We start from the raw sequence: 16,649 nt of genomic DNA on the forward strand, positions 1-16,649 counted from the left end.
GATATAACATGTTAATCAGTGAGCTTTTTTGGTGCTGGCAGGTGGAATTTGTGACCTTTGCACACCCGGGCTATGCTAAGCTTTAAAGTCTTAATGCTAAACTAAAGCTCTTTTTAATTTTCTTTTAATGTTCTAATCTAAAATATTATATTCATCTGTTGTCTTTCACAGGTTCCTTTGGTAAGATATCGTAGCCATGTCGTCGCTGGAAGAAGTGAATGCTGTTCAATCACTGGGATATTTGCTCAAATGTGAATGAGATCTGTGGGATAAATGCGTCCCAGCGAGCAGCGATATTCAGAATTATGTTAAGTGGAAGTCGGGTGCTTTTCATTCCCCATCTGCACGATGAACAGACATAATCTTCACGAACTGACTATGAACTGTGATGAAGAAGCTCCGTGACAATCTGTCAATGTATTGCTCTATTCTGTGATGAATTATTAACTATTTCTCTCTCATTACTGTCTCTACCTCTTCCTCTCTCTCTGAAACCTTTTTTTTAATGTCAGAAAGCAAATAAAAAAAAAAATATCAAAAAACATCACTGCCTTTTTTTGTTCTTGTTGTTGTTGGTCTTTCAAATGCTTTAAAGGTCAGGATTATTGTGCATTACCCTTGACAGAGCAGCTGTGAGGAACCACGTGATGATAAACTACATTACCCATAATCCCACCGCACGGTTAAGAAGGAATCCATCCATGGCTTTAACCAGCCGATGCCGGCTCCGAGGTCGAAAGATCCCCATGGAAACGGAGTTCGGGAGAATAATGTCGTCCCGCTCGGACAGGTACATTGATGCTGTGTTTTTATCACCTGTGTTTGATTTCTCTTTAATCTTTATTTAGTCCGCTGCAGCGTCCCGATGCTGTAATGTAACGATAACCACACTGACTCCCCCTCCCACAAACTGCAAAAATATCGCTTCTTATATTGACATTGTTCATTTAAAAGCCCTCTCTGTTAGTATATGTGCATTATAATGTGCATTAAATGTGCATTATAATGTGCTGTAGGTTGATTTAATGCGGAAGCTCTTCTGAAGTCGGTGAGCTGCATGGTGACACAGTTGTGCGTCACAGGCTCACTAATGAGAAACCACTAGAATATCCCTAAAATATACTTATCCTATAATAAACCATTAGTTATATTTATAGTTTAGTTATATTTAATCTAATTTAGCACCTTATTGTTCTGGACAACTGTGTCGGTTTTCAATATATATAATAGATTAACATTCAGAAATATATTAAAGGACTTCTATTTAAAGGAATGTAAAAAAAAATATATATTAAAACTTTTAAAGTTCTGTTAAATATAATATTCACCAGTCTGTATGTATCTGCATGTCATAACTCAAGTGTATTAGTAATAATAATCCAATAACACATATTTGATAAATATACATTAACACTGATTGGTGCCATGCTTGTTTGAGAGTGAAATTAAATTTCTAGCACAGCCTTCATACTCATAACACTAATGATTGTTGTTACATTTTTATCTTTTAGTTATGGAAGTTAACGTATTTATGTATCAAAATCATCAGTTTCCCCTTACATGGCTGTACATCTTCTGTCCTTAGACACTAAACTCCCCCAAAAACACAGCAGCTCTTCCAGGACTGACATGCATGTTTTATGTAAAAATGAGACAGGAATAACAATAAAATGACAATATTGAGAAAGCAATACTTCATTATTAAATTCCTGCAATCAAAGCTTTACTTAAGTACACATATTAAATATTATCCACAAGAAGTAGAGTAAACTTTACAGCCCCCGAGGGGACATTTGTCTTGTGCACACATATTAAACATCATCTTAAAACATGAAAGAGACATTTGACTTTAAACTTTTAACACTATACAGCAGCTAAAAAGAGACTTTAAGAATTAAAGTGCTTTAGCATTTCTCTCTCTCATCAATCTAAGACAATATCTCTAATGCAGCCTTTTAAAACTGGGAATCGCCATCTGTTGTTAGTTATCGATTCATTCTTTAAGTAATATTCTCAATACGTATCATTCTGTGGTTCCAGCTTCTCCAATGAGAGGATTTCCTCTGCTTTGTATCTTTGAGACAAGACTTCACGTTAAACTAAACGGGAAACTGTAACAATAAGACTTATTTGCAGTGTTTGTTGTCGGGTTTGTGTTGATCAGAACTGTAGAGGGATCAGCAGAAGACGTCCGTCCCGTCCTGCTTTTGTTTACAGGTGCCTCTATTAATACCGGCCAAGCCGCTCTTTGCTGCCAGTGTTATGGTGATCCTCTTAGTGTCTGTCACACACACACACAGAAAGAGTTGGACTGAGAGAAAGGAGGACACATGGGCCAGTGGCGTGGAGAGATGAGAGGAAGAGTACATTTTCAGATGATTGTTTAAGCTCCATAAAAGCAAGACTTGAAACACACACCCTGCTTCGGTCAGAGTTAATCCGTCGAGGGCCTTTTGTTTTGGGGCCACAGTGACAGGCGAGCTGGAGGGTTGCAGGTTGTCGTCTGAAGCAGATATGACTCTGCTGGACTGCACAGGAGCCAGAATCTCCGGATGTTGGTCCCTGAGGTCTGACTGCAGGTAAGATGTGTTGTTTTGTTTCTTCTGAGTGCAGGCAGGGCACCAGTTTTCCTCCTCACAAAAGCTCTCAAACACACCACGGATGTGAGCTTTAAATAGTCTCTTAACAGGGGTTGTTGGGAGGTCAGAGGAAGTGCAGGATCTGGGTTAGTTTGCAGGGATTTTTGGTGTCTTTTTTTTATTCGTGCTCAGTCACAGAGGATTGCCCTGTAGTGTGTCATTACTAAACAAGCATTTAAAATTGCTTCGGTTGAATATGCAAAACATTCATTAGTCCTCTAATTTACAGTTTGTGTGCATATATCTAGTTGTACATTACATAAGAAACAAACAGAGTTACTAATTTGATTTCTAATTACTGCCAGTGGGAATGGAGGAGTCCTTGCTGTATCCTGATAGTATGACGCAAAGCTAAGATTACTTTTATTTCTTCCCTAGTAAACGTTGGCGTGAGGGCCCCTAATCTTAATTACAGTGATCTAAGCTGTGATTTGTCGGTTCAAGTATCAAACAGTAGCATTAACACATAATAGGCGGTGGTGGAAGAAGCATTCAGATCCTGGAAGTGCCAGTACCACAAGTGCTGCAGGAAAATGTTATTATCAGGAAATTGCACATGAGCTAGTTAGTAGTTAAAGCCGAGAAATAGCCCCTAAGTATTGTACCATTGGATTATTATTAGCCTGCATCATTAATGTTTAGGCAGCATTTTACTTACTTTACTGTAGCTGGTTGTTGTGAAGCTATTTTCTAACTGGGCTGCAAGTAATAATTATTTTCATTATGGATTAAAGGACCAGTGTGAAGGATTTAGTGGTTATGTTGTTGATTGCAACCAACTGAACACTGCTCGTGTCTGTATTTGATGACCTAGGGTTGATACCAGGATGTGAAGTGTGTAGGAGAAACTACGGTGGTTGGGAAACTCGCAAAAATGCAGAAGGCCCTAAAACCAGTGTTAGGTTTGTTTGTTCTAGGTCACTGTAGAAACATGGTGGTTTATCTTGGCAGACTCTTGGCGTCTCTAGATAGAGCGTCTCATTCTGAGGGAACAAAAACACAACAGTTCTTATATTAAGGTGATTATACACTAATATAAAACATACCTGTGAACATTATGTTCTGTTTCTGCTAATAGAGCCTAATTGTTACACACTGGACCTTTAATTGTTGGGTATTTTTGTTGATCAATCCACTTATCGTTTGGTTTTTAAATAGTGACAAATCTGCCCATCAGAGTCACTAAGAGCTTAAAGTGAAACCTTCACATGTGTTCTAAAGCTGCAAATCGTCACATTTGAGAAGCTGAAACAAGATAATTTCCCACTGAAATGTACTATAAAAGTATAAAGTGTAGTATACAGTACACAGTGAGTCTGACCTTACAGCAGCTGCTCAATGGGGAAACTCATAAACAGTCTTACACAACACACACAACAATGTGTTTGTCTTAACTGCACCAAGATGTTCTCTTCTTGCTCCACGGGTTTTTTGCATATTTCAAATTTCAACTTAATTGTTTTGTTTTTTTTACTGCAACACTGTTTGTTATGCAATCGTCAGACTCTGTCAGACAGAAATATATTAATATGTTAAACTATGTCTTTCTTTTAAAGTAATTTCTTGCTTTAAATTAACTTATCGTTATCTGCATATCATTTTATTAATAAATTGTTTGGTCTATAAAATACTAAAGGTGATGCAATCTGATTGCTTATTTTGTCCAACCGACTCCAGAACCCAAAGATATTACGTTTTCTATCACATAAAATGAAGAAAAGCAGCCCAAAGTTTAATTTTTTTCTTAAAAAATGATTTTACTTATTCTTTAAGCTCTATTTTGTACTCTGCTTTATTTATTTGTTCTGTTTAAATCTTTAAAAAGTCTGAGTCGACGCTCAGCATGCTGCTTTTTATCTGCTGTCTGTTTGGAATTTCAATGCAGTTGAGAGAAAAAAAATAATAATTTGACAAAATATTCTTGAGTGAAGGTCCACATAATAGCTTTTCCTGCAGCTTTTAACCATCTCACAGCCTTCATCATAGCTGAGGAAGCTCCAACGGCTGAGAATGGTTAAAAGCTCTGGATGCTCGGGACCTTAAGGGCAACACACTTAATGTAAATGGTTTAGTACCAACAGTACACAATGTATCACACCTAGATTTTAAATAAATAAATAAATTCCTACATCTTATAATTACGTTGTCAAAATAGAAGTAAGGCAGTTCTTTGATACTGCAGACGTGATACACCTGCCTGTCTAAGACTCGTGTGTGTTCAGGCTGTAACCTGCCCTGCTGTGTGCTGTTTTTGCAGTGGGAGCGGGGAGGACTCGTTGGACCGGCTCCTGCCCCCCGCCGGGGCCCCTCGCAGGAAGAGCACTACCTCACAGAGTAAAACCGAGCCTCCTTTGCTCCGCACAGGCACGCGCACCATTTACACGGCCGGCCGACCTCCCTGGTATGACGAGCACGGAGCACAGTCAAAAGAGGCCTTTGTCATCGGTATGACACTTGCTGATGATCTCTTTACTCCTTCCGACTGTTTAATTCTTTCACTTCCTTTCGTGCCAAATTGTGTCTTTGAGCTGCAGAACCTGTCCTTTTATTACTGTTCTGTCTTATTATACCCATAAACACTTTACTGCCATTGCACATGCATACCGCCAGACAACATTAGACACACTCTGAAAAACACACATAATGGGCCATTGAAATGCTGTGTGGATCTGCAGGGTTGTGTGGGGGCAGCGCCTCAGGGAAGACCACTGTGGCCAATAAGATCATTGAAGCTCTGGATGTGCCGTGGGTTGTGCTGTTGTCTATGGATTCTTTCTACAAGGTGAGAGACTCATGCATTTTTGTCTTGTTTTATTTGGTTGCTACTGATTATCTGTGGTTTCATTGTAGGCAGAAATAATCATCTTTAGGATGAAATGTTATGTTATTTTATATTATCTGAAATTCACATTCAGTCACCTCAAAGCAACCGTTATACTGCTGTCACAGTTTGATTAATGAACCGTTGTTGATGCTTTAGATTACAGCCAAATTACAGTGTAGATATTTTGTACACATAGGGAACCAATAAAAAACCAACTACAGATATTGTGGGTAACAAATCTCCATTTAGGAGCGACCTAGAAATAAATTACACTGTAATCACTTTGAATAACTTCTAGTGCAGAGGTGGAAGTACAAATACTTTATTTATATACTCAAGTAGTTTCTTCAGGTATCTACTTATTAATATTCATTTGTCCGACAACTTTTTCCTTTTACCCCCTACATATTTACACAAGTATTTGTACTTTCTGCGCTTTAGTTTGAATGCACATTCCCAACATCAACACCAGTGCATATCACACATGACAGACGTAACAAGGCCAAACAGACAAGAGAAGGAGGCTCGACCATATTTGAAGGTTCACTCAGCTTTGCACATAAACAGCCGGTAGAAATGTCCTTCAGAGGAACCAAGAGAGTGAGAAGAGCCTGTACTTTACAAAAGCTATGTGATGAAAATGAGACAAACTACATGAAGCATTTTCCCTTAATGAAAAAAAACAGTTAATTATAAACCTTAATATGTATTATAATTTATTTCACTGAACACACACCTGAAAGGGGAAAGAGCTTGCTGCACTATTCTTTGTACTGTATCAAGTCCAATAAACCGCAGTAAAGTTTGTTTATGAGTTGAAGTATTTGGCTCCATAATTGTTTATGATCTGATGACGTGAAGTACATAAAGTGTAATAAATATTTTAAAGCATAATACAAACTAGAGACAAATGCTACAACTCCCCTCACAAGCTCACATAAAACAATGTACAGTCAGAACCCAACATAAAAACCATGGAGTACATCCAGCCATCGTCCATAATTAGAACAACCAAAGATCAACTGGTTCTAGGTTCTTCTCTAACATGATCGATCGAACATTGGACCCCAATACTACATTACTGTTCCTCAGTTTTTCTATAATTTATATCTTTAAAGGGGTTGCTCGTAGTCGTGAACCTGGAGAGAATTATTACCTGAATCTGCAGCTCCCCTCGGCTTTACGGAGAGCAGTAAAGTGAGTTTCAGCTCGGTGTTTAGCTCCCTGTAACACACCTTTACTGTTCTGGTTCTGCTCTCAGTGCTCTCATTGTGCAGCTGAACAGGCACATTTATCAACTAGCGGATGAACATAGTGAAGAAATAACAAAAAAAAACAGGTTGTTTTTGCAGTTTTAATTATCATTTAAAAACATTCACATAACAATGTTAAATCTATAGAAGTACTTCCTTCCTCCCAGCCTGTTTTATTGTACAGCAACAATATTGTACACAATATTAAAGGTAAGTGTACTCCATATAGGATCACTCTGTATTTAAAAACAAATTCATTTTAAAGTAGATGATACCGTAACTAATTTCTTTTCTTGTAATACTGGTAACCTGTTTTCGTCACTAACCCTAGTTGTGATGCTCAGTAAAAACATTACTGATCCCTATAATTATCAAACAGGCACTCAGCTAAAAAACTTGTAATTGTGTGTGTAATTTAGTGTAATTTATTTCTTATAATAATTTGTGGGCTATAATCTATTAATCATGTTGTTCCTAAACAAGTTTTTGTCTGAACTCGTTTGAACCAGAACCAGAATCCCTCAGTAATCACGAGGATCAGGAGTTGCCACTCTGATTTGAAAAGCTAATCCCCCCCAAGCTTCCACTCCTTTTTATAGAAATACAGAACAAACACACACACACACACACACACACACAATATTGAGTCCACAAACACATATTAATGAAGACTAAGAACAAACTTTAACTCCTCCTTTATGAGGAAAAGCAGAGGACTTTATTGTTATTGACGTTAAAGATGTTTATCCTGTTCTTCCTCCTGTTTGCAGTCTGTATGCTAAGCTAAGCTAAACTTCCAGCTTTTAGCTTCATATTTAATATAAAGATGTGAGAATTGATATTCTCATCAATCTCCGCAACTAATTTAATTGTCAGAAATAGACTATAATTTTCAAATGTATGTTTTCATGTGTTTCTGTTACCTTAGAATGAGACGTTTTTTACATATATATCTTGTTTCTACATATATATCTTTCTAGAAAGAGTCCTTAAAGTTATTTACGAGTTTCACAGCCACCTTGGTTTCTCCCACACACTTCACAGCCCGTTCTCATTCTCAGGTCATCAAATACAGACACAAGCGGTGTTCAGTTAGTTGCAAACCACAACTTCACCACTAGACGTCGCTAAATTCCACAAACTGGTTCTTTAAAATGAAACCTTCAACAACATCTTGTGTGTACCTGCTGTGTTTTACAGGTTTTATCTCCCGAGGAGCAGGCTTTAGCTGCGAGTAACGACTACAACTTTGATCATCCGGGGGCGTTTGACTTTGAGCTGCTGGTCGCCACCCTGCAAAGGCTGAAGCAGGGCAAGAGCGTGAAGATCCCAGTGTACGACTTCACCACACATGGGAGGCAGAAAGACTGGGTGAGTTGTGTTTTTATCACAGGCAAGTTGTCTTTAGTTTCTACAGAAAACTCCTCAATGATGATTGAGACTTTTAACTGTTTAAAGATTAAATATGCGTCCTGTAATTTTGGAAAAGAAGAAAGTAGAACGCAGTAATGAAGCATTCATTTTTTTGTGGTTTAAAATTTCAAAGCTGAAAATATATTATAGACTTTAATAAAATATTCTGCAGCTTTAATCTTCTAAAAGCTGACTGTTTGTAAAGAAGCTTTCTGCTTTGAAGACTCTTGGTTTTTTCCTCCTCTTTATGCAGAAAAATGTGTACGGTGCCAGTGTAATCATATTCGAAGGAATTATGTCTTTTGCAGACAAAGAGCTTCTTCAGGTAAAGGCAATATGTTTTTATTTTTTTTATTTTTCTTTGTTTTTGAAGAATTCATGAGTGAAGTAAAGCAATCATCACCAGGTATTGTTGTTTGAGCAGCTGCTTTGTTGAAGTGAATATTATTGAACCATTTGGGGGTGTTTGCTCTTCCCACCTGCAGCTCCTGGATATGAAAATCTTTGTGGACACAGACTCAGACATTAGGCTTGTTCGACGGCTCCGCAGGGACATCACAGAGCGCGGGCGGGACATTGAAGGCGTCATAAAGCAATACAACAAGTTTGTGAAGCCGGCCTTTGAGCAGTACATCGAGCCGACCATGAGGCTGGCTGATATTGTTGTGCCGAGAGGTGAGACAGCCTTCGCTACTGAACATTTTAACTTATGTGTTATTGGAAACATACCAACAATGTCTTCAACTGGACTTCTCTTTCCTTCCAAGGTGGTGGGAATATGGTAGCAATTGATCTGATAGTCCAGCATGTTCACAGCCAACTAGAGGAGGTGAGCAGCCGAAAACACTGACTGTACATAAGAGGGGGGCGCCACCATGTGTCCAAAAGTTGTAACATATAGACAGAAAGAGAGACTTCCAGCTGTTTGTACAATAAACTGCTTCAAGCTTAAATTCAATCAAAACTTCTCAATCGCAGACTTTTATCCCTCTCAGAGTCTGCTGTTCTTCTATATTCTTGTTGTTGTCAACAAATCATATGAAAAGACCCAATCCAGCTTTATTTTTCTGTGCCATAGAGCAGCATTTATAGCAAATAGCATTTTATCGAATACGAGTCCTTTTGAATCCCTTACTGAATCTTTTTAGGTCGTTTGTTTGGTGGGGAATGGAGACATATCAGTAAAAAAAAAGTATCTACTGTTTATATTTCACTCAGTATCATTCCTTAACCACAGATGTTTTAATGTGTTGAAAGGGTGTGTAGGGCTTTCACCACGTATTTTACCAGTGCTGTGATATTCATTAACCCTGTACGGGCTCATTTTCCTTTTGCTGTGAGGCAAAACTGCATTTGCTTCTCACTGCTACAGCTGCAGGGGCCGAAAAAGCTAAAAACAACACAGTGGAAATCATATTAATAACTTAATCATTCAGCAGATATCAGCTAAATAAACCACAGATTGTTCTGTGCACATGATGCTTTTAACGTTACCTGACGGTGAACTAGTTGTTGCACTGCTACAGGTTAAACAATCTTCTCAGAACTGAATTCAGAATGAAACCAGCTATCAGAACCCTACACATCAGTGAGCTCATATTCCTTCTCATTACCATGAACACACAGACTGTAGTTTATTTTGAGTCAGGTCAGATACTCCGTCCTGCTGCTGTGAACATTTGCCAGCACCAAACCTGCAGAACCAACAAACCAAACACTGATTCTAGATAGGGCCTTTTTCGCTTTTCACAAACTACACTACTTACTGCCACTAAATCCTACACACTGGTCCTTTAAATCTTCAGCAGCAATGAATGGATTGGGTCTTCTCACTGTCTACATTTTACATTTTCATTCACCATTTTATTGTCTTTCCTCTCTTTATGCAGCGTGAGCTCAGTGTCAGGTATGCTGATACATATTTTGATGGCCCACTTATTGTTTTGGGAGATTTTGCATCAGTTTTATATATACAGAGTACAGACTGAACCTTCATACTCTCTCTGTTATTTTCCATTTAATCACTAAATTATAACTCTCTACCTTCTTAAAACAAGACTGTTTATTTATCTTTAGTGTAGCAGAATAACACAATAAAAACCTTTTCTGGACGATATTTCATCGGCCCTCAGAGCACTCCTGGCCTCCGCTCAGCAGACGCAGCCGCTGCCTCAGACGCTCAGTGTGTTGGAGAGTACGCCGCAGGTCAGAGGCCTGCACACCATCATCAGGTACCTTACCCGTGCTACACCTTTGTGTCCTTGTATCAACAGTGTGTATAATATTAGTTTTAAAACCTTTGTTCTTTTACTTTAATGCAGGAATAAAGAAACCAGTCGAGATGAGTTCATCTTCTACTCAAAGAGATTAATGCGGCTTCTCATAGAACACGCACTGACATTCCTACCATCTCAGGTGGGTAGACTTTAACTCTTTTATATTAACAATGGATCACTATTTGTATATGAAAGTGGACAAATCCACAGAGAATCATCCCCCGACTCTGCTGTTCCCCTCAGGTGTATGAATCCTCGTGTGTTTTAGCTTATTGTTTTGCTTTTACAGCCTGCTGTATTTTTACTGTTTTGGTTCACTCTCACCGCTCTAACAGTGTCGTTTTCAGACACAGAAGGAAGTGAAAAAGCTCGATAAACGCACTGCACACCCCCTGCTCAACACCAAACCACAGAGAGACACAGTAAGCAACTAGTTGGTAAAGCATTTAGCAGCTGAAGAGACTCATATTTCCCTCAGGAGTGACAAAAACAGAGCTAAAGGGAGAGTGAATATAGAGTGATATTGGACTTACATTAATCAGGTTGTCGGAAACACGACTCAAAATGAATTATAGTGTTTGTTCTGTAACAGCTGGATACGTAAACAAGCAACTTTTGCTTATAAGTTCATCATATTAACTTAAAAGGTGAAAATATGTCAGCGTTGTGTTTACAGCTTGTTTCTGCTGCCCTCAAGTGGCCAACAAAACGGCTTCTGCAGGTTTAAAGGATCACAGCAGTAGTTCTCACTGTGTTGGTGTGGGTTTTCTCCAAGAAGCTTCGGTTTTCTTCCTACATTTAAGAAAAATAAATAAAATTTGATAGCTCACCTGGTGGAGCATGTGCCCCATGTACCAAGGCTGAGTCCTTGCTGCAGAGGCCACAGGTTCAAATCCGACCTGTGGCCCTTTGCTGTGTGTCATCCTCTTTCTCTCTCCCCTCTTTCCTGTCACTCTTCAGTTGTCACTATCTATTAATAGATGGTGAAAATTTACATATTATATTGGTCCCGCACATGGGAGTCACAAAATGGCTCAGCCACGGCCCCCAAAAATCAGCCCCCAAGACACATACGACTGACATGTCTGAAAAAAGTCTCTTGGATGCATTCCCCAAAGTACTTTGTACAATGTCCACCAAATGTTCGATAAGAGCCCCGCCCTGAATACATCTACATGCAAACATTCAGTCGTACTCATAGCGCCACCTACTGGTAAAAAAGATATAAGCCTTACATGGCAATAGTCATGTCATTTCCATGAAATGTATTCCTGATGTGCTGGCACGACCCGACCCGTGCGCACTGCGAGGGCCCGTTCCTGCTGCTTCCAGCTTTAATTATAATTATAGTCGTGTCACAGTTATTGTTGCATTGCAGTGATGCTGAAAACAGTCGTATTTGCTTATTATTTCTCTGAAGTGTTTCTAAAAGCTTTCTCAAATGTCAGTTGCCATAATTTAAACAAAAAAAAAAAGTCAAAACAGTAACAGCTTAACAGCGTACCTGACAAATAATAAAGGTGACTGAACAAATCTCTGCAAGTTGACTGACATCAACCAAAACCACTGGTTTCCTGGAAGGTATCTTTGTAAAGTTATTGGTATTAAAGTGAACGCAGGGTGTATTTTGTTGCAGTAACACAGTATATACATAGTAGATATGCTACAGAAATGTCTCTCAGACTCACAAGACAAAGATAAGGTCTAAATATGCAAAAATATGCAGAGATATATTGAGTGTATATATTATCTGTATCCGTGAATCAGAATCAGAAATACTTGCGTTACAGTTGCTCAAGTTGCTAAACAAAGACATTATAAGAAATAGTAATATGAATAAGAAGAACTTTAAAACAATATATATAGTAGTATAACGTGTAAAAATATGTACATTATATTACAGTATATAACAATATACAGAAAATAAGACATTTAAAATATATATTGTACATTAAATAACAGAAGTGTAAAGAATCAATGTTAATAACTAAATACTGATAATAAGAACCTGAATAGGTCTAAAGAACAGTATAATTACAGTATTAATAACAAAGTAAACCAGAGTTTTGCAAGTGAGAGTAGCGTTTGTGTATTAAAATAATTAAAAATATTTCTAAATAAAGTATTTTCTTCTGCATTTTGTAACAGACGTGTGTAGTTCAGACTCCGCAAGGGCAGGAGTACGAGGGCCGGCGTTACAACGGGAAAGGGGTGAGTGATGTTCCTGTTTTACAAGGTCTTGTTAACTTCCAGTCGAGTGTGTCCTCAGGGTTTCTGTCGTCACACTCGTCTCCACAGATCACCGGTGTGTCCGTCCTGCGGGCAGGAGAGACCATGGAGCCCGCCCTGCGAGCCGTGTGCAAGGACGTCCGCATCGGCAAAATCCTCATCCAGACCAACCTCGACTCAGGCGAACCAGAGGTAAAATAAAATGTGTTATTTTGTATCAAATGTTCCCCCCATCGATATCATCCAGATGCTCACGTGTGCTACGATGTTGGATATTGTCTCAAAATTCACATTAAACAGAAGATAAAAATGTTTTGATTGTTTCTTTTTTTTCTCTTTTCTTCCACATGATGTGTGTCTCCGTGGTAACTAACCCTTCCTGCTTTTGTAACCATGGTAACCTGTCTCCTCCTCTCTGGCCTCGCCAGCTGCATTACCTGCGTCTGCCTAAAGACATCAGTGAAGATCATGTCATCCTAATGGACAGCACAGTCTCCACTGGCGCCGCTGCCATGATGGCAGTACGAGTCTTATTGGTGGGTGCAGATTAACATCATTATTCTTCATAAAGACAACAATGGGCCCCGTCTCCTCTTCATCAGTCACATGTGTTTTATTGCTCATCTGTGTGTTTTTTTTCACTCGTCCTGGTGAGGTTAGATTAGTGTTATTTCTGCAAAGAGAATTGTCAAATATTTTGCTCACTTTGCTCTCCACTTGCTAATTACCCCTCTGGTGATGAGCTGGCAGGCATTGACAGTTGCTGCTGTGATATGTGTTGCTGAGCAGGATCACGAGGTGCAGGAGGATAAGATCGCATTGGTGTCGCTGTTGATGGCAGAGCTCGGGGTGCACTCTGTGGCCTACGCCTTCCCAAAGGTCAAAATCATCACCACCGCTGTTGACAAGAGTCTGGACGATCTTTTACATGTAATTCCTGGTATCGGTAAGCCATCACATGCACGTACTCTTTATATCCGTAACCGGACTGTGTCAAACATTATATCCCAAGTGGAACTTATTTGGACATTCTCAGTTTCTCAACTTTAGGAGAAAAGGTTGAATAACAGATGGCGGACAAAAACTACAATTGACAGAATTCCACGCGATGTTTCCAGCGTACGACCCCGCCTTCAGTGTTTGTGGCTTTGTGTGCAGTATTTAAGTTTTATGCAGGAAATAAAAATGTCCGCCGTCTTTGCAGAAGATAAAGCATAATAAACATTTCTGTTTCAAGTTGACAGATTTCATTTCATGTCCCAGCAGATTCTAATTTAATGCTTGTGTCGCTTCAGATTTGAAGCCAGCACTGCTCCTGATCACCACTGTAACTAAACTACACAGATAGACACGTATGTGGTCGGTCAACATAAATAATTACTTAGAATTACGTAATTAAACATTCCTTGAAAACATTAAGATTAATTTTTAATGTATGTGAATACAGTAGCTCTTAATTCCAAATCTTCTAACCTTTGCAGCCATTTTGTTTTGCTTTGTATTCATCCTGTGCTGTTTCATTATTTTCTTCAGCCCCTAACGCACTGATAGACAGCAGCTCCACTGTTGTGTGTTTTAGGGGACTTCGGAGACCGGTACTTTGGGACAGACGGGACCGACAGCTGGAGCGATGAGGACCAGGAGCAGCCGTCATTCTGACACACACATCTGTGAGCCTCTGTGAAAGAAAATACAAACACTACTTGAAAACTCCCATCATTGTGCATCCTCCTCTTCAGGCATAAACCAGCAAAAAACAAACAACTGTTAGATTCACTTTTTGTGTACTGAAAAAAATGACATTTTGTACTCTTATACAACAGATGAGTCTCTGTCAAGTTGTGTGCATGAGGGACATTTTGTTCTATTTACACCCGAGTGTTCATCATTAATAGTTTCATACAGATGGGTGAGGTGAAACAGTGCCATTACCTCTGATGTACTACATTGCAATAACTGTATTATTATATGATTTAATCCAAGATTGCACCAGCTGTCCATGAATCCCGTTCTCAGTAGCTATTAAATAATTTCAAACCGGTTTATTGAATTGGGTTGCGCCCTTAAAACTTGACTAGAAAGGACTTTAATAATGTGTGAATCAGTTTCTAGCAAACATTTGTAACACTGTACAATCGCAATCAATAGTCTAAAGTCACTGTAGCACCGTAAAGCAGTAATATAACTTCTAACATAACACGTTTACAGCCATGTTAGTAAAGTTAAATCTTTAGTTCAGATAATTAATGTGTTACAACATTTAGCATCACGTGTCGGATCAAAGCTCATTAAATCTTTTACTTCTCATCTAAATGGCTTATATTAGCAAGTTAACGTTAATATTGTCACCTGGCGGTTAGGGTGTAAACTTAACCCGAGTGTGTGCCTCTCATGTATGAGCCATTGACAGTATACATAGAAGTATTAGCATTACATTCGAGTCATTTCCAAAAAGTACAAACAGAAGGATGTTAAACAAAACTAAACACATTTCTGAAGATATTTCCAGAATCTTCAAATCTTTAAACACACGATTTTTATCGGTTTCTGAAGTTGTTTTCCAAGTAGCCAAGAAATGTTGTCTTTGCTGTTTTTTGTAATCAATACTACAAACAACATTAATTTTGGTTCATGTTGTACAAATTGAGCAAGACGATATATAATTTCTTCTCTTTTTTAGGGTTAGTAAAAAAAGCGACGCAACTTGAGAAACAAGTTGAAAATCTTTTTCATCGTGCAACAGACGGAATATTATTTCATCCAAACTGTTAGAAGACACTTTGAAGTTTCTGGAAATACCTTAAGGACAGGAAAATCTGACTCATAGCTCTGTGACTTGAATGTAATGTTAATACATGAGAGGCACAAACTGGGACTAATTATAACCAGGCTATGTTTGAATTTATTAGCTGGTGCAATCGGCTAAAGAATCTGTTCTGATATGAATCCATTCATACTTTACGCTGCTCTAATAAGACACTTTTTCTATATGTTATATAATAAACTCACACCTACAGTAGAGTAGTTGTCAGACTAAACTTTTTATATTAAAAATATCTCACAAAGGGGGGGATCTATATCTTGTAGGTTTACACTTACACTTACACTGTATTTAGTTTACAATAAATCTTAAATTCAGGGTATGAATTCAGATTTAGTTTTCAGTTCTCACTGCCTATTTCTACTTCTACTGGAAACTGACGTTGTTTTCGTCACGTGTCTGAACTGATCGACCAGGTGTGGATGAGTGCGAGGTCACGGGCGGTCACAAGCTTACTTTTGAGTATTTCCCATGGTCCTGTGACTCTCAGGGTTCAGATCCAGGCCGCCTGGCTCCCACTGTGATGCACTTTTAGTCCTGACGGGGTCAGTATAGCTCACATTTAGCTTCTCTCAGTGTGATTTATAGTGTGTCCCTTTGAGAAATCAGTGTCTCTTTACAGTACAGAAAATGCAAACAGACTCACCTGAATCACTTCCATCGCACAAGTTAAATATGTTGAGATTTGATGTCATGAATGGTGGTTTTTGCAGTAAAGAAAACATCCTTGTTGGTTTATTATTTTACTGATTTGATCTGGTGCTGAATGTACTGTTAATGCTCAGTTATAAACATGTAAGATAATGATATTAATGTGATTTCAGGGTTATAAAATAAGCAATAAAAAAACCTGGAGCCTCCGAGTTTCCCCCTCCCTGTTGTGTTCACAGGGTTTACTCCAAACCATGAACACACCTCGTGCTCCTGGTTGGTAATAATATGATTCCCCAGCCAGTTTGTGCCCTTATGCTCAGTGTTATCTCTCTCTCTCTCTCTCTCTCTCTGTCTCTCTCTGTGTCTCTTCACTATCATGTACCTTCAAGTGTTGTCTGGTCGTCTTCATTCATGTATTTATTCAATCATTCATACTCCTCACAGTGAGATTAACACATCACATAAGCTGTGAATGTTGTATCATCTTCACACCTACATCTCCTGCTCCTACACATTTGTTTTGGACTGCCCCCCCCCCCC

At 38.7% G+C, this 16,649-nt stretch overlaps 1 protein-coding gene across 1 annotated transcript; it reads left to right on the forward strand.

Moving 5' to 3' along the window:
• The first annotated feature begins 701 nt into the window (after window positions 1–701).
• uckl1a (uridine-cytidine kinase 1-like 1a) lies at window positions 702–16,279 on the forward strand. Its single transcript, XM_035655991.1, has 15 exons — window positions 702–790; window positions 4,897–5,084; window positions 5,315–5,421; window positions 7,917–8,087; window positions 8,383–8,454; window positions 8,615–8,804; window positions 8,897–8,958; window positions 10,019–10,035; window positions 10,262–10,360; window positions 10,451–10,544; window positions 12,554–12,616; window positions 12,704–12,826; window positions 13,063–13,170; window positions 13,424–13,580; window positions 14,214–16,279. The coding sequence occupies exons 1-15, from the start codon at window positions 702–704 to the stop codon at window positions 14,291–14,293; spliced, it is 1,620 nt and encodes a 539-aa protein (XP_035511884.1). The 3' UTR covers window positions 14,294–16,279.
• Window positions 16,280–16,649: the final 370 nt, after the last annotated feature.

The sequence above is a fragment of the Morone saxatilis genome, unplaced genomic scaffold (genome assembly GCF_004916995.1).
Source record: "Morone saxatilis isolate NCDOM2014 unplaced genomic scaffold, NCSU_SB_2.0 Contig15, whole genome shotgun sequence".
NCBI lineage: Eukaryota > Metazoa > Chordata > Actinopteri > Moronidae > Morone > Morone saxatilis.